Source organism: Dysidea avara, chromosome 2 (assembly GCF_963678975.1).
Source record: "Dysidea avara chromosome 2, odDysAvar1.4, whole genome shotgun sequence".
Taxonomy (NCBI): Eukaryota; Metazoa; Porifera; class Demospongiae; order Dictyoceratida; family Dysideidae; genus Dysidea; species Dysidea avara.
In genome coordinates, this window is record NC_089273.1 from 54,084,556 (window position 1) to 54,106,555 (window position 22,000).

The 22,000-nt window shown below is 40.0% G+C and overlaps 2 protein-coding genes across 2 annotated transcripts in view; one reads left to right on the forward strand and one right to left on the reverse strand.

Moving 5' to 3' along the window:
• Positions 1-22,000, forward strand: part of LOC136247707 (F-box only protein 11-like) — a 122,964-nt gene that overhangs the window by 38,115 nt on the left and 62,849 nt on the right. The gene's annotated exons all lie outside the window — the stretch shown is intronic.
• On the reverse strand, positions 6,462-7,212 carry LOC136246288 (uncharacterized). Its single transcript, XM_066037692.1, has 4 exons — positions 7,020-7,212; positions 6,863-6,971; positions 6,713-6,786; positions 6,462-6,663 (listed from the first exon to the last, which is right to left on the reverse strand). The coding sequence occupies exons 1-4, from the start codon at positions 7,023-7,025 to the stop codon at positions 6,529-6,531; spliced, it is 324 nt and encodes a 107-aa protein (XP_065893764.1). The 5' UTR covers positions 7,026-7,212; the 3' UTR covers positions 6,462-6,528.

Below are 22,000 nucleotides of genomic sequence, written 5' to 3' on the forward strand. Positions count from 1 at the left end.
TAAGCTGGTCTCTCCTAACAACACACCTCTAGTACTGATAAGCTGGTCTCTCCTAACAACACACCTCTAGTAATGATAACCTGGTCTCTCCTAACAACACACCTCTAGTAATGATAAGCTGGTCTCTCCTAACAACACACCTCTAGTAATCATAAGCTGGTCTCTCCTAACAACACACCTCTAGTAATGATAAGCTGGTCTCTCCTAACAACACACCTCTAGTAATCATAAGCTGGTCTCTCCTAACAACACACCTCTAGTAATGATAAGCTGGTCTCTCCTAACAACACCCCTCTAGTAATGATAAGCTGGTCTCTCCTAACAACACACCTCTAGTACTGATAAGCTGGTCTCTCCTAACAACACACCTCTAGTAATGATAAGCTGGTCTCTCCTAACAACACACCTCTAGTAATGATAAGCTGGTCTCTCCTAACAACACACCTCTAGTAATGATAAGCTGGTCTCTCCTAACAACACACCTCTAGTAATGATAAGCTGGTCTCTCCTAACAACACTCCTCTAGTAATGATAAGCTGGTCTCTCCTAACAACACACCTCTAGTAATGATAAGCTGGTCTCTCCTAACAACACACCTCTAGTAATGATAAGCTGGTCTCTCCTAACAACACACCTCTAGTAATGATAAGCTGGTCTCTCCTAACAACACACCTCTAGTAATGATAAGCTGGTCTCTCCTAACAACACACCTCTAGTAATGATAAGCTGGTCTCTCCTAACAACACTCCTCTAGTAATGATAAGCTGGTCTCTCCTAACAACACACCTCTAGTAATGATAAGCTGGTCTCTCCTAACAACACACCTCTAGTAATGATAACCTGGTCTCTCCTAACAACACACCTCTAGTAATGATAAGCTGGTCTCTCCTAACAACACTCCTCTAGTAATGATAAGCTGGTCTCTCCTAACAACACACCTCTAGTAATGATAAGCTGGTCTCTCCTAACAACACACCTCTAGTAATGATAAGCTGGTCTCTCCTAACAACACAACTCTAGTAATGATAAGCTGGTCTCTCCTAACTACACACCTCTAGTAATCATAAGCTGGTCTCTCCTAACAACACACCTCTAGTAATGATAAGCTGGTCTCTCCTAACTACACACCTCTAGTAATCATAAGCTGGTCTCTCCTAACAACACACCTCTAGTAATCATAAGCTGGTCTCTCCTAACAACACACCTCTAGTAATCATAAGCCGGTCTCTCCTAACAGCACACCTCTAGTAATGATAAGCTGGTCTCTCCTAACAACACACCTCTAGTAATCATAAGCTGGTCTCTCCTAACAGCACACCTCTAGTAATGATAACCTGGTCTCTCCTAACAACACACCTCTAGTAATCATAAGCTGGTCTCTCCTAACAACACACCTCTAGTAATGATAAGCTGGTCTCTCCTGAAGAGGAACGTTTTACTTTACAGCTTTGATCTATAATATATGTTTAAATGATCACAGGAATTCAAGCAGGCAGTGGTAAGTAACATTGTTGTTCTGAGATGAACTTCATATACTGAAGTTAAAATTATAAGGCTTCCACATAGCTATAACTTATTATCTCGCATTACATGTATTCATATGGGTTACTATTATTATTTGTTGTATTGTGCAGACCAGTGAACCTATCAGTAGCACCTCCCTGACTGTCTCCTACTTGAAGACAGTAGAGTGGAGACACATGCTCTGGCAGGTCATTCAGTAAGCCAATAAATGTACGAGATGATTTGATTTTATTGCAGAAGTTTATTGGGAGAGGACGTGGGACAATACCATTCAGTCTAATTCTCTAAAACATGTCACTACAAATGAAGAGGAACGAGTCCCAACATATACTTCACTTTGGCGACATTGGCTTCGCTCATGTTGGGTGCACCAGATGTGGCAGAGGTCTATACATGCAGACATGTACTCCTCTCTATCACCTCCTGAGCACAGTGGTTGGACTAAAGATGGTGACACTTTTGCAATCGATTGGGAAGACACTGAAGTAATGAGCAAGATCAGAGGAACAATAAACTTTCTAACTAAAGGATGTAGTTGTAAGAAAGGTTGTGCAACCAACAACTGTGGTTGCAGGAAGAAGTCCAACCACTGTGGACCTGGCTGTGAATGCCGAGGTTGCATAAATTTACCATTACCACAAGACCCTGCTACTACCCAAGATACAAGTGACGATGAAGACAACAGTACTGATGATAATGATAGTATAACGGATAGTGAAAATAACTCTGAAGAATGTGAAGACTTGGAAACTGAAGTGATTACAGACTATTTAATTTGATTCCTCAGGTGTTCTATTTAATTTTCAGTTGTACATGTATTAACTACTGTTGGACACTTCTAGTTAGTTATGTCGTATGTATAACCAATATTCTAACAAGGTACAATTCTGTTTAGCATACACTACACGCTTCATACTCAGGCTACGGTTAGCTGTCACAACAGAGAATTGATACAGATAATAAAACTTATTGTCCTTGTTACCTTTTGTATAAGCACAGAGCTTCCTTCTCTCCATGAGTTTCTTGGTCGTCAAAGAAACACCCGCTGCATTCACGAATTGGATAGAGCTGGAAGAAAAACGGGTGCAAACGACTAAAAACACTATTGAGGGCATTTAAAAACACATTTTAGTACAAAGACTTAGAGAAAACGTCTTTTTCGATTGTGTTCCAACGGCCATTTTTAACAAACGCACGCCGCGGTGTTGCAACCAAATTTATGCGGATAGTTACGGCTGCGGTTCGACTGCAAACGCTTCCTTAGCAGTGCATAGCAACGTAATTGAACGAATTACGAATATTTCATAAATTACGAAATACGAGAAATAGCTAATTATATTATTGCACAACCCAAACTACCCTATTATAAAGTAGTAATACATAGTTGGTTAATTCATAGTTGTATATACTGTCTATAGTTATTTCAGATGAGTTAGCTAGCTGCATGGCGCCTGGTTTTTAGAAGTAGCACAACATGAACTTGTTTTCAATCATTTTGTTTACTGTCAGGCTGAGAAAACAATTTGTTTCATGTGGCATTCTAATAGGCTATCATGTTATGATTATGATTATGATTATGATTAGATACTGGAAAGACAGCACTCAGTGCTGGTTACATCCAGGAGGGGGGGGGACCCTCAAAACAAAAAGGGGGTTAATTACAACAAATCTAGTCCAAAAATACAATTATTAAACTGTTCTAGTGACTCTGTATCGATGATGTGATTAGGGAGGTTATTCCATTGCTTGATAGTCCCTGGAAAGTAACTCTGTTGGTAAGCAAGTGTTCTAGTTGGAGGAATTATATATCTGTATTGGTGATGCAATCTAGTTGGATATGAAGTAGGCTTGAAATACTCAGGGAGCTGGATAGATGGCAAAGCGTGATGTAATACTCTATATAGTAAGTTCAAACGATCAATACATCTTCTGCTCTGTAGGCTCTTCCAATGCAGTTGATCCAACAGGTAAGTGACACTACTCATTGGATTGTAATCCGATGCTACCCATCTTGCAGCACGACGTTGTACCTTCTCTAAAGTATTAATTAAGTATAGCTGGTGAGGGTCCCAGACACAACTAGCATATTCCAGCAGAGGACGTATTGATGTTAAATAGGCTGTTATCTTAACTTCTTTGGAGCATTTACTTATATTACGTTTAAGAAAGTTGAGACTTTTAGTTGCTTTGCCGCAAAGATGATCGATGTGGTGGGACCAAGACATTGATTGGTGGAATATGACCCCTAGATATGGATGCTGACTCTTCAGTTCCAGAGCTTTATTGTCAATGCTGTAGGTGGTGAGCATGGGAGTTTTGCTTCTTGAACAACGTAGAAAAACACACTTTTCAACATTTAGTTTCATTTGCCAAGTTTTAGCCCAGTGGAAGACTTTATTTAGATCTTGTTGTAGGATACTATTGTCTTCTTCTGAATCAATAATTCTGTAAATAATACAGTCATCGGCAAAGAGACGAATCGAGGAGTTGATATTTGTAGATATGTCATTGATGTAAAGTAGGAACATTAATGGCCCAAGTACAGTGCCTTGTGGGACACCTGACTTTACTGGAACAAACCTGGAAGTTACATTATTTAGCACTACTCTTTGTTTGCGTTGTGTTAGCCAAGCCTTAATCCATTGATGAAGGTCTCCTTGTATTCCATAGTGTGATAGTTTCTGTAATAATCGTTTATGAGGAACTGAGTCAAAAGCTTTTGAGAAATCTAATAAAATTAGATCTATTTGTTTCTGTTGGTCCATTACCTTTAAGATTTCCTCTGTTAGCATTACTAGTTGGGATTGACATGAGTACTTAGGCCTAAAACCGTGTTGGCAATTATTGAGGATATTATTTTGGTCTACATGATTCATAATTGAGTGAAAAACAATATGTTCCATTACCTTGCAACAGGTAGAGGTAAGAGAAATTGGTCGATAATTATTAGCTGAGTTTTGGTTGCCTTTCTTATGTACAGGGACAACATTTGCTGTTAGCCAGTCAGTTGGAAGATTGTTGGTGGTAAAAGATTGAGTAAAAATTACCTGGAGTATAGGTGCAATTTCAGCTCTGCATGTTGCAGCTGCAGGCTTTGTACTGGTCTAGAGTGGCAGATCCAGGGGAAGGGAGGAAGGGGGGGGGAGGAGGCAGTAGGGCCAGTGCCCCCTTCAGAATTTTTTAGTGTTGCTCACTGAACATAGCTAGGCACCTTAGACATAATTCAAACATTTTTTATGCAGTTCATGACTATGTGTAATATACTAAATGTGTCTGTAGCAAATTGCTACCCATATTGACATAGCACAAGTGAACTAGGTGGTTCTCTATGTTTAGAAATCGAGATACTCTAATAGAACAGTCATTTACTCTAATAAAACAGTCAAGAGTAACATATTAAATTATAAGGCAGTGGCGGGCAGTGGTTACTGAACCGAAAGTCGGTGCCGGGGCTATTGAACCGACAGTCACATGACACTTACGAAATGGACCTTATGGGCTATAAGAAGGGCCAACTAATTCCAAACAACAAATTAAACATTAGAATGGTTGATGACATGAATCTAGTCTGCCTTAATAATGACGTGAGCCACGTACTTTATAGCTCCGTGGATTTAATTGTGGGATACATGACTTGTGAGGTTCCTCCACCCGTACAGTAGTACTCTTCAGGAAATCCGTCTACAATTTTATGTTGAAGAATGGCGGAACCACGGATGGTAACGGATTAAAAAGTTGGCACAGTCTAGTGCAGCAAAATCTATCATCCCGGCTTACTCTTCCTTACCATGTAGTGTTGGATAATCCTATACCCACATGTGAGTAGAATGAACTCATGACAATAGTAATAAACTATCATTAGGCCACTCCAAATGAGACTGAAGTTTCCCGTCCTGATGTTTTCGTTATTCGATGCGGGCGGGAGGCTTATTATCATTATTCATTATTAAAGGTGTCACGGACTGCTCTATTAGAGTATCTCGATCTTGAGAGGATTTCAAGATCATGAAAACGGCTTCAATGCAAGCTAGCAACCACCAGAACCGTTCATTTTTAGGTTTCATTGTGCTTTTTAGCAATGCAAAATAAAAGGCTCCATGAGAAGTTTCCAGAAAACAGCACAGGAAGTGGTTTTGGAAAAATAATGACAATAATGACATGCCCAGATGTGATTCGATGCGGGCGGAGGACGGGAAACTACAGTCTCATTTGGAGTGGCCTTAAATGTGGACTACGGGTATGCAGAGTTGGGGTCATTACTGTCAACGCACCGATGGTCCGGGCAAAAACGGTCCGGCCGGACCATTTATGCTGTCATAAATGGTCCGGCCGGACCATTTGTGCATGCATAACTGGTCCCCCCGGACCATACATGTCTGTGCAAAAATGGTCCGGCCTGAACATAAATGGTCCGCCTCCAGTCTTTCATTAGCCGGCCATAACGGCACTCCCTACCTCAAGTATTCCGCCACTGTGCCACCAGGGATCCCTCTGCCACCGTAACTAAGCGTCCACAAACGCATGCCTGATGCCGTGGCTTTGCTACAAGAAAGCTATATCAATACCAGTACCTGGACTGAGCATAATATAGCCGACCCTATAGTAGAACGTCTCTTTGCTAGCATAAACAACTATGGTGTACTATACTGTAGTTTCTATTCCAGAACAATTCGTGATTAGAATAATTACACTGTTAATTCGAGTGGATGACTCCTGTGCCAACTTGCATGAAGATCATACAAATCATAGCTACATGTATGAGATTCATACAAGTTGCCACAGGTGTTATCTACAGTGTATGAAGTTCATATTTTCGAATTAACATGCAGTGTAGCTATATTCTGGCACAGCTAATAATAATTAACTGTAGCTATGTTAGGTATAGTTACTCATATCTTGCTATGTAGCTAATTCTGTTACAATTTTCCACAGTGAATTTTGCTATTAAAATAAGATTATAATGCTAAAGCACTGTAGCTATAAAGATACATGGCATGGTTGCAATTATTCAAAGTCATTAATCTGGTGAATGTCCTGGGAGCATTCGTGGCATGAAAAAGTTTTTACATTCTTGGCCTCTTCAGGCTTCAGGTTGGTACAGATGATGTGTGACCATTGCTTACATTTATCACATCGTACCTGTAAAAATACATTAAAATGTGCATATATTATTGTGTATTAGTCTTACCCAATCAACATATTGTGGATGACTTATACTTTGTTCCCCTGCACCACACATTATACACCTTTCGGTCATATCAACTATAGAATGTGTATATCAAATACCATAATGCAGGCACATTCGTTTGTAGCTAGAGGTCATTATGTACTATAGTACCTGAGTATGAAAGCAATGCAACACCTATATCAATCCGTGCTTGTGTAGTATTCATTCTGCACAGGCTATTTTCTTCAATGCTTCCTGATAGAAACAGCTGCTCAGCCATCTAACAAAAAACTATAATGCTATACTTATAATGATTGTATGATTATACCTTCATGCAGTATACACCACAGTTGGAGGTATCATACTGAATCTTTCTCTTCAGCTGCTTCAACTCAAACTTAGTGATGTCTAAATGGTCCTTTCCTAATATTTCACCCCTTCTCTTGAAGTAATTCCTGTATAAACAGGTGTTCAGCAATTGAAGTCACATTTTCAAGTAACATGTATGCCAAAAAACTTATTTGCCATGTAACTAACTAACTTCACAGCAGCAAATGCACCACGGCTTGACCGTGAAGGTCCATAGGGATCAAGATAATAAAAGCTTTTCTGCTCCAAGTCCATAGCCTACAAGATACGGCCGCAACAACCAGTTATACAGTCTATACACTCCAACTCTGTCTGCTATTTGAGCTAACTAAGCAGTACTGAGATATCTATTGGATTTAGTTTATGTCAGCATGCTGAGAGATTTTGCGAGATTTCTTTGAAGGCACCGCTTCAAAGAGATGAGGCTAACCTATATTTGGTGTATATAGCTATTCTTGTCGACTGTACGGTGGCAAATAGTCGTTGCAGTTTAGTTTGGTAACCCGGACCATTTATGTTCGGGTAGGACCATTTATGTCGTCATAGATGGTCCGGCCGGACCATTTATGTTGAACATATTTGGTCCGGCCGGACCGTTTATGCACCCGGACCAAATATTTTGTTACATTACACTAAAAATGTAACTATATATATAGTTACATACTGATTACTCGTTACTTTTACGTGATGTAGCGCACTACAGTTACATATTACTTACTGAAAAAATAACGAGTTACATATTATTCGCTACTCTGAGGGCTGTAACTAGTAATAATATTACATATTACATTTGTTCGTTACAAACTATAAAGTAAGTCCGAACTTCTAAATACAAGCTACCATGCAGCCTACAACTACAAGTGACACGAGAGAGACACGTGTTTCGGGTGTAGTTCAGCCACAAACATATACTTTGTTGTTGTATCTTGGCCTCAAGGGCACTCCCCATACACTATCATTCTTTGTTTACGCCTATAACATTATCTCCAGTCTTGTCTGGACCCAAAATGCAATCAATCACATGCCTGGATACAATGTGCCTTAAAAGGATGTAACGAGTTACAGTCATTACAATTTCAGGATGCAATATCCGTTACATCTTACTCGCTACTTTGTCATGTAACGTGTTATATTACTCGTTACTGTAAAAGTAATGTTATTATGTAACACGTTACCCCCAACTCTGCAGGTACGTATCTCAGCATATCTCTAGATACAGAAATTCAATGTCAATTACCTCAAATGAACATGCAACAACTGACCTTTCATGTGAACATTAGAACCTAGCATACCACCCAATTAATGCAGGTTAATGAAGAAAATTCAGTGTGACAGCTGAAGTTTGGCCAGATAATTGAAGGAAATTCACCAAACTTTATTTGCCAATTAGCCATCTTATATTAGCTCAATGATAAATTCACCAAAACTTCCATTTGCCAACCTACTTTGGAACAGTGAAGAATCCTCTTCAGTTATCATGGTCACATTCATACTACAAATACTAAGAGTTATACTGAAGGCTTCTTTTAATTAGAACATAATATTGAAAAGCTTCTACAACACAAGTATGTTCCCCAGTCCACTTCTTTAACAGATCACCTCACCCAATATTTATTGGTGGTAGCAGTAGACTGGTGTGGCTGTGCAGTGGCGGATGTAGGAGATTCCCCTTGGCGGCTTAACGTCCGACTCTACAACTCTACTAAAGCACGAGGTAGCGTCACGTGCGATCACTTAATAATCTGATTACGTCATACGTATACATACAATATGCCACACTCCCCCCAGTTGACCACTGGTCAACTCGGTACATGTAATCATACACTAATAAATATTAAAAATCCTGTTGCTCAGTCATCCACATATGGACTTGCTGTCTGGACTTCCTTGCTGCTTCTCTCACAGGTTTAGAATTTGTGACAGTGTCATCCTCTTCATTACTGACCATCTCCACATCACTAATTGGCTTGGGATTGCTTACATCATTGTCAGTTTGGGGCATCACTTCCAGTGGGTACAGACAAGATGTGGGCCTACGCAGTTTTGTAGGCTTGCCATTTGTAATGACCTTGATCACTGCACCGCGTACCTGGCCATCATTGCTTGTCATCAATTCAATCACTTTGCCCAATTTCCACTGACTACGTGGAGAATGCTCATCATGGACTACAACTACTTCTCCGACAATTGGCAATCGGGGAACTCCAATATTTCTTGTAGTGTGACTTCTCTCTCTGAGTTCAAGGAGATAGTCATCCCTCCACTGTACCCAATATTCATCGAGGGCTCTTGTGAGAAGTTGTAGTCTAGAATTGAGATCTTTAGGACCCATGGTGAAATTGTCATCATTGATATCTGTATCAGTTCCAGAGCCATCAGGAAGAGATAAAACTCGGCGTCCGGCTAACAAATGTGATGGGGTCAGAGGTTCCTTTAGGTCTTCACTAGATAAGTATGATAGTGGCCTCGAGTTAACTATAGCTTCTGCTTCAGTGAGTGCGGTCAACAGTTCGTCATATGACAGCTTGGCTCTACCTATGGTCTTCTTCAAGCATCGCTTCACAGATTGAACCATTCTTTCAAAAAATCCCCCCCACCAAGGCGCTTTCTCCAGGTTAAAGGACCATGTTACCTTGAGGTCTGTTAGGTATTGAGCTGCTGAAACAAAGGTCTTTGCATTGTCTGAGATGACTTGGGTTGGTACACCCCTTCTGGCTGTAAAGCGTTTGAATGCTCTAAGAAAGCTCTGGGTACTCATGTCTGGTACCAGTTCAAGGTGAATGGCTCGTGTCACACAACACGAGAATAAACAGATCCAAACCTTGTTATCTGACACTTCAGCTGTTGAAACATAAAGTGGACCTGCATAATCCACCCCACAATGTGAAAATGGTGGAGCTTCCTTTACCCTGAATTCTGGCAAGGGCGGTGTGGGAACTGCTTTAAATTGCAAGCCTTCAACTTTACGACACCTTAGACACCCATACAAGATTTTCCGAACAAACTGTCTGCCTTTTGCAAACCAATACTTAGTCCTGACCTCGGTCAATGTATCTTTAACTCCACTGTGTCCACACCGTTCGTGAGCATGCTTCGTAACTAGGGTGGCAAAATAATGCTCCTTGCATAACAGAATTGGATGCTTCTTTGAAAGGGGGAGGTCTGCCTTGGATAGTCTCCCGCCACATCGCCACAGCTTATGTTTGTCAGAAAACAGCTGCAACTGAGACTTCCATGACTGGAACCGTGCATCCTTTTCCAAACAAATCTGGCTATCAAGTATCCAATCAAACTCTGCTTGTTCTATGTCAGCTACAGTAATATTCCAATCAATGACAGGTTTGCTGCCCTTAATGATCAACTTAAATCGTAGCACAAACTTCCGTACATATGCTGTCACTCGCAATAACTTGTGCAGCGTACTAAATCGCTTGCAGTCAATCAGTTCGCCAATTCCGCCACTCTTTACAGTTACCAACATGCTGCATGACGGCATGCTAGCTTTCACCTCCATTTCAGCAATGCATTCTTCTGATATGGTGATCTGTTGCTGCATTCTGACAGGGGCAATACTACTTAACCAGTCTGGTCCATGTCTCCATAGTAGGCTTGCATCCAATTCTTGAGGTGAGACTCCACGCGATGCCATATCAGCAGGATTGCTTTTGCCTGGGCAATGGAACCAGTGATCAGCTGGCATAAGGTTCCGAATCTCACTGACTCTATTATGCACAAATTGCTTCCATTCCTTGTCTTCCCCTTTGATCCAGTACAGTGCTACCATGGAGTCTGTAAAGCACTGGCTGGAACAAATCTCTATGACTGTTGCAAGTGCTGAACGTACGTGCGTGATAAGCCTTGCCAGTAACAGACATGACAACAATTCAAGACGAGGGATGGTCTGCGTGTGCAGTGGTGACACTCTGGTTTTTGATGCCACAAACTCTATTGAATCATTTCCAGTATGTAGGTACACAACGGCACCATATGCAACGGTTGAAGCGTCACAGAAACCATACAGAGAACAGGGCTGCTTGCTACCTGCAGAAGCGAAATAAAATCTGGGAATCAACATAACTGTACCATGAAATTTGGACACTATTCCTTTCCACTTTAACTCCAGCTCCTGTGGCAATGGACCATCCCAGCCAATCTTAAATCGACACAGCTCCTGGAAAAATATCTTCAAGGTGATTACTACAGGAGATAAAAACCCCAATGGGTCGTAAATCCGAGAAGCTACTCCCACTATGTTACGCTTTGTGGGCTTCAGTTCATGGAGAGATCTGGCAATGTTGGTTAAGTCAAATTCAAGATTGTCGCTAGACGGGTTCCACCTTACTCCCAGAACCTTCTGATCACCTGTTGCGCAGCTACCAGCAAGTAAACCGTCTGTGTACGTGGCATCTTCTTCCACAACTGTGTTGCTTGAGGCAATGTTGCTGCCTGCTTCCGGACTATTAGCATCAATTCTGTGCTGGAGACTTGCGGAACTTGTGACAAACTTACGCAAGTTGAAACCACCTTCTGCGAAAATCTTCCTTGACACTGTATGAAGTTCATACGCTGCATCATCACTATCTGCGCCATATGTCACGTCATCTACATATATAGATCGTGAGAGTGTATCCACTAAGGCTGGATGGCTGTTCTGGTATGTCAGGAGGTGGTGGTTGATAGTTGCATTAAGAAGAAATGGGCTTGATGATACCCCAAATACAACTCTGGTAAACCGCATTGGTACAATGTTAGGCAAATGATCATCTACATTGTCAACCCACAAGAATCTAAGAACATCTCTGTCTTGCTCACTAACCGATACCATCAAAAAAGCCTTTTCTATATCAGCCACTAGCGCTACCTTGTAGCTACGAAACCTCAAAATGATGTCGAATATGTTTTGAATAAACTTTGGCCCAGAGAATAAACAGTCATTTAGGGACGGGCCTCCTGCCCTCGCAGAAGCATCATAAACGATTCGCAACTTGGATGTTGTCTTGTCCCTACGGATAACTGCATGATGTGGAAGATAATGTACAGTCCCACTAGCACTCTTTGGTGAGTCATCAACCACCTTTTCAATGATGCCTTGCCTAAGCTGTTCTTGCATAACTGCATGATACTCCAGTCTCACTTCTGGGTCCTGACGAAGCCTTTTAAGGAGTCCTTCAAGACGTCGTTTAGCAAGGCAAAAATTGCTAGGTAGTTGCGTCATCTTGTTTGGCTTCCACGGGAGGCTTACTGTGTAATGACCATGGTCGAATCGAATGCTATCAGTGAAGTCATCGTACACTGAGGGTTCTGCTGTTGTGATACCCAGAGACTCTAAATCCCAGAATGCCTTTAGAGAATGATCCAAACGCTCTTCAGCTGAGCCAATGTGTAAGGAATGAGTAGTATGCAAGCTAACAGAGTCACCTTGGGTGGTGAAACTAGAGACCGGTCCTGAAAGTACCCAGCCCAGGTGGGTGTGGATGGCTGTAGGGCTGTTTTCTGTCTGAATAACTTTTCCAGTTGCTATTTGCCAGTAGTAATCAGATCCGATCAAGGCATCTATCTGCAATTCGTCACCAATCCGTGAGTGGTCAGCTAGATCAAGACCTTCGAGGTGACTGTACTTTGCCTTGGTGTATGCTATGGGTTGGCATGACAGGGGTTCACAGATCAAAGGCACTACTGAGAACATCACCTGGATGGTGTCTCCAGTTCTAAGTGATATCCCAACTCTAACGACTTCAACAGTTTGGACAGTTGCGGTCTCTGATCCGAATGTTTTGATCTGCACTTGCTCAACATGTTCTGGTTGTAAGCCTAGTTCATCTTTGACTCTTTGTGTCATGTAAGACCGCTGGCTCCCCCCATCCAGCATTAGTCTGACTGTCATTCCATAGTTTGGTTCATTCAAGTTGAACATGTAAGCCTTGGCCGTTTGCAGCAATACTGGTACCTGGGTCTTCACACAATACAACTGTGTCGTAGGTGTAAGCAGTTGTTCTGCAACATGAGTCTGTTGATGAGACGGTGGTTCTGACTGCTGCAAACTAGGTGGCCGAACTGTCAGTGAACCAGACTGTGAGGTAGGTGGCTGAGGTGATTGTGAAGTGGGTGGTAGCTGGGTAGGTGGCTGTCGCGTTGCAGCAATGTGATTCTGAGAGTTATATCCTTGTGTTCTGTTACCTTGGGAACCAGCATTATGATTATGATTATGATTAGATACTGGAAAGACAGCACTCAGTGCTGGTTACATCCAGGAGGGGGGGGGACCCTCAAAACAAAAAGGGGGTTAATTACAACAAATCTAGTCCAAAAATACAATTATTAAACTGTTCTAGTGACTCTGTATCGATGATGTGATTAGGGAGGTTATTCCATTGCTTGATAGTTCCTGGAAAGTAACTCTGTTGGTAAGCAAGTGTTCTAGTTGGAGGAATTATATATCTGTATTGGTGATGCAATCTAGTTGGATATGAAGTAGGCTTGAAATACTCAGGGAGCTGGATAGATGGCAAAGCGTGATGTAATACTCTATATAGTAAGTTCAAACGATCAATACATCTTCTGCTCTGTAGGCTCTTCCAATGCAGTTGATCCAACAGGTAAGTGACACTACTCATTGGATTGTAATCCGATGCTACCCATCTTGCAGCACGACGTTGTACCTTTATTCTTGCAAATACTTGTGTGGTGATGGCCATTACAGTGTGTGCATTTGACTGGAGAACGACAGTCTCGGCTAAGATGATGTCTTCTAAGGCACCCAAAACACCTCCCTGTTCGCTTCAGAATTACTTTCCGTTGATTAATGTCTGTAACAGTTGTGCACGAGGATGATGTATGACCTTGCCGGCAATAAGAGCACTTCGGTTGCCCTTCATTGGCTAGGAGTGCTGCCGCTGTATGCAACTGCGGCCCTCGTTGATCATGACTAGGACCAGAAGCTCTCTCACGTGCACTAATTTCCTTCTCAACAATACCCATCAAGTCATCAATGTTCCACTCGTCATCGCCAATTCCTCTATTGATGATCAGCCTAAGTTCGTGTGGCAATCGGTTCATAAGAAGTGATGACAACAAATTTCCATATGAATCTACAGGAACCTCAAGTGATTTAAGACTGCGCACCTGAAATTCTACTTGGTCATATAGGCCACGAAGTGCCTTTATGTTTGATCCTGATTGAACTGACTCTAGCTCTAACAAAGAGTCCATATGTCGAGAGATAATCTGTTGCTTGTTGCCAAATCGTTTCTTGAGAGTATCTATAGCCTCATCATAATTGGGATCAGTGAGCTGTAATCCAGCAATAGCACGCAATGCAGGACCCTCCAAGAGGGAGTGCAGGTAGGTGAATTTATCAACTGCAGATAAGCTTGGGTTCAGGTGGATGGATGATTCAAACATACTCCAAAACGACTCCCACTTGGTAAGGTCACCATTGAAAGATTTTGGTGTAAGCTTGGGTAGCTTTACTTTACTTCCACCATCTCTGTCGCTTGGAAGTTTACTGGCGGGTGGAGGACCTGTCAGGGTTGTTGCAGACGGGGAACTTCGGCGAGTACTAGATACACTGGGTTTATTTAAAATCAGCTGCTCTACACGGCAAATCACTTCCTGTAACCTCTCTGAGAACACATCCGCCTGTTCTATTTCTTCATCGATGGCATCATTTTCAATCAGGGTTAAGATTTCGTCATCAAGGGTGCGTATCTTAGTCAGCTTTTCGGTTAACGAAACTTTCCACTGAAGTAGTTTGTCTGGCGTAGCGGCTGTAGTGTCGGTAGCCTCCTCTATTTGGCGCATTAGCCTCGTGGCCGAAGATCTATGCCCGCCTCTGACTTTCTTATGTCTCGCAAGGGCTTCGTCCGTCGACATATCAACACAATATGTTATAAGAAAACCCTTAATCTTACTACTAGATCAACTGCCACCGGAATCGGACGAGTCTTTGACGAATTCTAATTAGTGCCCACCAACTGGAATCAGGGATCAGTCTAAGGGAGTCAGCAGCGAAATACACATTCACACAAAACAATGACTAGCCTGGTCGGGTACCGTTTATAACCCGGTACCAAGGTGTCCGCGTTTGTGGTTCAAATTATTCAGGAGTCTAGATTTCTGCTGTCTGACTTATCGCAGCACGTCCCTAGTTCAGTCTGCGGCTCGAAGGACCATGTAGGAGATTCCCCTTGGCGGCTTAACGTCCGACTCTACAACTCTACTAAAGCACGAGGTAGCGTCACGTGCGATCACTTAATAATCTGATTACGTCATACGTATACATACAATATGCCACAGCGGATCCAGGATTTTTAAAAGGGGGTTTCTGAAAGTTGGTTTAGCTGAATAATTAAGACACCTGATGACATTTCTCCAGAACATTTTGAGATTTTAGAAGCTCTGAGATTGGATTTTACGCTACTTTTAGTTAGCAATTGCAATAAATCCAATGCTTTAATCTGTAAATACTATAGCTAACTATAGGGCAAAGATGCTTGACTGCTCTATTAGAGTATATCGATCATTTTTAATGCAGTGGGAGATGAAAAGTGAAGTGTTGCTGAGGGTTTAATAGCTATAAATGGTGTTAGTTAAGTGCAGCTACATGAAACACAGTGGTATATAGTTGTTTGCTATGACAAATTGTCACTACAACAATGTTTATGTATTTAGACTGCCACTGAGCTAAATTTAAAAGGGGGTTTCTGTCAAAACCCCAGAAACCCATCTAGATCAGCTGCTGCTGTGCCCAAATGTTTGTGTGAATATAAGAGTCTAGGCTCCATGATGGGCCAGCAGGTACTGTATTCTTGAAAGCCACATATAGTCTTGCGCCACCCACCTAGCTCACAGTATTGAATAGTAAGTTGACTTGTTTTCTATTACTGAGGTTGTGGGTGCATGGTGTCCTGACACTAATATACTCTAGGTGGGGAATTATACTTGCATTTGCAGCTACTCTGTGTATATGAAAGGCAGCCAAAACATTTGAAAACTCTACTACAAAATGGCTATACTACTTGGCATGCATTATTTTCAACCACTTGGTTTAGCAATCTTTGCTAATTTATTTAAAAGTTCTCACAGTGAGTATTGAGAACCAAAGATTTCAGGTATCACTCCACCCCTACTGTACAGTTACAGCTGAGGTTGCAAGTACATACATGCAGTGATAATTTAACAAACACAGTGGCTTCTTGAAGTGCGCAGGTTAACCGATGGTATACATGACATTCTGGGGTATAAGAGTGGTGATTTTAGCCAGTTTGGATTCTGTGTGTTGATGTAAATAATGTGTTATACACATGTATATTTTGATGATGCATTTTTATCAAGCTTGAGGTGCAACATGAAATTTTGTACATATTTTAATTTTCTAGAAGCACAACAGTTGTGCTACACACTTTTAATAAAACACTCCGTGTTAATACTTTCAATAAACAGCCAGCCAATCGTAAAATTCTAGAAAAGTACACAAATCTATCCATAGCTCTCCAATGTCATGACAGAAGCCAGTGTCATCTATAGCCCATTACATAACAATTCGATATAAAACTGTTTCAAGAATTCTGACATGGTAAGAAGTTGTCAGAGCAAACTTTGTATGTGTACTCCATGCATGCATTACCAATGGTGGATCCAGGATGGGACATTTGAAGCTAATGCCTACCCCCTCCCCCGGCTCTGTGGAGGAGCCATACTTCATTTTGATTGAAATAATAAACCTTGCCAGGCCATAATCAATTATATAACTTATAAAAATATGCATATAATACTCCCATACTCACCTAAAACAAAAGTCAAAGCAGCTGTCAACCCACTACCTTCATGTGTACTAAGCACCTCTAAAATAATTATCATGTTGCTGGTACTTAAGACATTCTAGCCGTAAAAACAACTTTTAAGACTAAAAATAAGCGGTGAGACAGCACTAAGAGGTGATTACGAACCAAGTCATAACCTCAGCATTCAGCGTACTTGAATTATACATGTATATACATAATATTCATCCACTTTCCTGAAGGGTCTGTTTCACCATCACTGAATATTTGCATGCATGATAACAGTGCAACAAAAGACTTTGTGAATTAAAGTTAGTGCTTTGTACCTTCCTCAATGTTACAAGTAGATGCCTTTGATATGCACATGCACACATTATCACACAACAACTTGACTTCCAATTTTTAATCCCATTAAGTGTTCAAATCAAAAAGTGGATATATTCGTAATACTACAAAAGTGTTGGTGTTCGTACAAACTGTATACTTTGCAATATCAAAGTAATGACGTACCCATGATTTTCGAAACTGCTTTAGAAACCTGATAACCAAGGGCTACAGGCCCTAGTCACTACAGGACATACTAGAGCCCCATCCGTTTTCTTTATTCATCCATGCATTACCTAATAATATTATTAGTTGCTATCAGAACCCATGCAAAAAAGTTGACAGCAAGCACAACAGTACAGAGTAATACAACTAATAGCCATGTAATTTTATTTATTTGACTAGTACACCAAACCACAGTTATCGTAACTTCATAGAACTGATGAAAAGCTTTGTTCCATCTATAATATTATGTTACAAATGGGATATATGGCAGTGTACAGTAATTTAATGCACACACTGATTATGTATACACATGTAATAGTTGGTCTAGCTGAGTTGGTAAAGAGCCACCTGACCTATTTAAACGCGATACTTTAGAGCCCAGCATGGGTGAACTCACGACTTTGTTCCACCATGAATCTGAAGATAACTTCATGAGGAGTATGATGTGAGAAGAGGAGATTCAAGGTTCAATCATCCTATATCCTGCAATAAAATTCAAAATGCATGTAGATGTGATTATTACATAGCAGACCTATGTATATAGCAGACTAGATTTGTTAATTTTTATGCTGTTTACTTTTCTGTTTGGTTTTGGCCAATTTAATAAGTACTGGTTCAATTCCATTACTTAATTGCACTGATTTGGTTTAAGTGTTTACTGACTTAATGTGTGATACTTATAATGACCATCTGTTCTGAGCAAAAACCCAACTAGTTTCCTTTCTTGTTGCTTAGGGGAAAACCAGTGGGCTATTAAAGTTTCAGCCTTACCTGTTGAAACACTTGGAGTAGAGAGCAGGAACAGGAAAACTGTAGTGACTATACCAAGTACATACAGTACTTAACCAATTATAATATTTATGAGTGCAACAGTATTCTTGGCTTAACATGTTCACCATGAACTGGCAAATCCATCAAGGTACTGTATGGTTTTTACCCTATAACAAACAGGGAAAGTTTCACATTTTGTGGCTTCAAAGCAAAATGTGAAAATTTTCCACTAAATTGCTGTGTTGTTCACAATTTTAAGCTTCATTGTTAAAGTTTTACTGCAAATACACAAAATTTTTTGCTCTGCAAAACTTTCCCATTTTCAACCATGCTTACAAGCAAGAAGGCTGTTCAAGCTTAATATACGCTTGATAGCACAGAAATGAAACAAAGACACTCTTACTTTCCCCAATACAATAACTACCAGTTAGCTATATCAATTGTGCTGTTTACTGCTAAAACACAAGATTATTTTGGTAGCATGCATTGTACCCAAAGTATTGATTGTAAAAACAGAAATACTGCAGTTATGTTAACTGATCAGCAGACGTGGGGCCAAGTAAATTTAAAAGTGCTTGAGTAAAGTACAACTATACTTTTGAGTTTTTGAAGTATACGTACTCCAAATGAAATCACGAGAGTACTTACAGTAAGTAAAGTACAAGTACAGTACATTTTCCTATAGCAAAATTTATACAGCCGTGCATAATAACTTAAGCTTGAGGTACAAACATGCAAGGTACAGCTTTTATATTCACAGAACCATTACACTATCATTTATTTTAAATCAACGTATGTCTATTATGCTCAGGTTTAAATTCTTTTCCTGCAGTGCTAAATAACTGCTTAATTGGGTTACGTAAATGATACAGGTACTAAAAGAACATCTTTTGCCACAATGGTAAAAGTAAGGATATGCTTTGTGATTATGTTTCCAAAAAGTTTACAGCGTTGCTTTTTTCGGTACACATGGGGTTTCCAAGTAGTCATCAAGCTCAGCATGTATACTAATTAAACTAACTTTGATTGGTTACCATAGTTGAGTTGTCTTCTTCACAAGGAGAGGTATCTGACGTTGAAGGCTGCATGCACAATAAATGAAATTTTCTTATCACCAATTCAACAAAACCCTCATTACAGTAGTTGGATTAACCTTACAGTCTCAAACTTCAGGAATTGCAAAATATTTTAGGACAAGAGGTACTTTCAGGTTTATGTCAACCATTCTCTTCAACTCTCAATTTAAACAACAACATTGTTTTTTATTACACCAGAATTCCAACCAGAATAACAGCTGCTTGTGGCTACGTGATACATAGTAAGGTTGTAAAAAGTACCAAAGAATTTGAAAACTACAACTTCGTCAAATTAATTTTCATTGACACTCACTGTGTACTAACTACAATGTTTGCAGTACTTAAAAGTACTTTAAGTACTCAAGTACATACAAGTACTTGGCAAAATACTGAGTATAAGTACAAGTACATTGCGGTAATTATGAAAGTATTTAAGTACAAGTACTTTCAAACTTGTACTTAAGTATAACTACTCATGTACTTGGCTCCATGTCTGCTGTTCAGGTCAATAAAACACATTTCAGGTAGTGGATACTGCACTACATGAGACCAAAATGCACTGCCAAGGAGCACACCACATGAATTTCAATCTGCATATTCCTGTACATTACAATTTCTACCAATTATAATACTGGCAATACACTAAGTGAGTACAGTGGAACCTGTTAATCAGGACACTTGAAAATAAGAACATCTGCATAATCTGGACTCCTGACAATGGTCCCAAAGTATTCCTTAGTACATAAACTGACCTGGAAAATCAGGTAGGGATGCGGCGATTATGCCAGCGTAATTTCGGGCATAATAGGTATGCGTGGAAATCAGGAATTATGCTAGCATTTTGAGGTGATCATAAAGCTTTAACAGTAAGAAAATCTGCAGATTGCACAATTCCATTAAAAAAGATTGAGATACTCTAATAGAACAGTCACTGAATATTATTTACTGTAATAAAGCAGTCATATTGAAGTCAAATACTCTAATACAGCAACCATCTAAAGAATCCAAGACTATTTGAAGCTTAAACATCAATGAAAATGGTCTGATACAGTGGCATTATTAGCCAATTGTGGTGGCATAATTTTGGGAATAATGGGCAATTCTCAAAAGCATAATAGGTGATTTTTTGAGCACTGCTCAAAAGCATAATGCTCAATTTTTGGAGCATAATAGCCTCATGCCTAAAATCAGGACACCTTGATAAGACACTTTTGGTCAGTCCCATTGTGTTCTTATAAATACACAGGTTTCACTTTACATGTCTCGATAACACTTACATTTTGTTGTGATGGCTCTTGAACAACTGTCTTTCATGAGCACAAACTTTATAAACATGTAGTATTTTGGCTGTTCTTTAGCCTTTTCCACAAACTTTGGTGTTGTCTACTTAGCAAAAGGTCCTGCAGTCTCTCATGTAGCTATATACACTGCATTTTGTGCAAAACTTTACTGATCAGTGGCCAGCCTTCTTGACTAATGAAGTCCCAACTTTCATACTAGTTGCCAACTTTGTAATTCATTACCATCCGTGGTTCCACCATTCTTCAACATAAAATTGTAGACGGATTTCCTGAAGAGTACTACTGTACGGGTGGAGGAACCTCACAAGTCATGTATCCCAAGTACGTGGCTCACGTGATTATTAAAGTAGACTAGATTCATGTCATCGGCCATTCTAATGTTTAATTTGTTGTTTGGAATTAGTTTCCCCTTCTTATAGCCCTTAAAAGTCCATTTCGTAAGTGTCACGTGACTGTCGGTTCAATATCCCCGGCATTATTGCACCGACTTTCGGTTCAGTAACCACTGTCTAATTATAAACACTGTTTGTCATTTTAAACAACTAAACCACCTGTTCTAAATTGAGTTAATGACTCTATCCACACCCTAGTGGCTATAGAAATTCTCTGGAGATGCAGCTGCACATCAAATGCCAGCATTACCTTATGCTTAAATTTTTTGTGATGCTTGTGCATGCAGGACCTTATGCTAATTCTAAAAATTTCTACTTTATTTCAGCCAAAATTAGCACCAAAATCATTCTCAAAATTTCAAAATTTCTTTCTAGACTTTAAGCTACTACAGCTCAGTAGCATTCATGCTTCCACTAGCATTAAATTTTCATAAGCATTTACAACATAACAATTTCAAGAATTTGGTGAATGCTCTATTAGAGTCAGTTAATATAGTCATTATGGATTTTGGTACTATACAGAGCATTTCAAGAATACTTTTAAGCAGGGATTCTTAGTACATTGCTATATACACCATAGGGACTAATAAACTTCCTTTAATATAGTATAGCGGTGTAGCCCCCAAAATTGGCAATATTGTGCACTTTCTCATAAAACCATGAAACTTTCCACATAAATAGTACTCCTCAATACATGCATTTTTAGATATAGTGCCATCACTGAGTTGACCTTTGGTGACCTTTACGGCCATTTTTGTACAGAAAATTGATCATTTTTGTCTTTAACGCCCTGAGGCAGTAATTAACTTGTTAAAACATGGTACCAAACAAAAGATCTTGCTGATAGAAACAACTTGGTTTTTATTTGAATTCAATAGGTGATTTCATGACAAAGTTATGAGTATTTTTACCAACTGCAAAATCTGATAAGTTTACCTGCCCTTGGGGTGTAAATTACCTGTGGACAGATAATTATGCATACATTTGTCAAATTTTGCAGCTAATAAAAATACTCACAACTTAAGAATGAATTCACCTATTGACTTCAAATAAAACCAAGTTGTTTCTATCA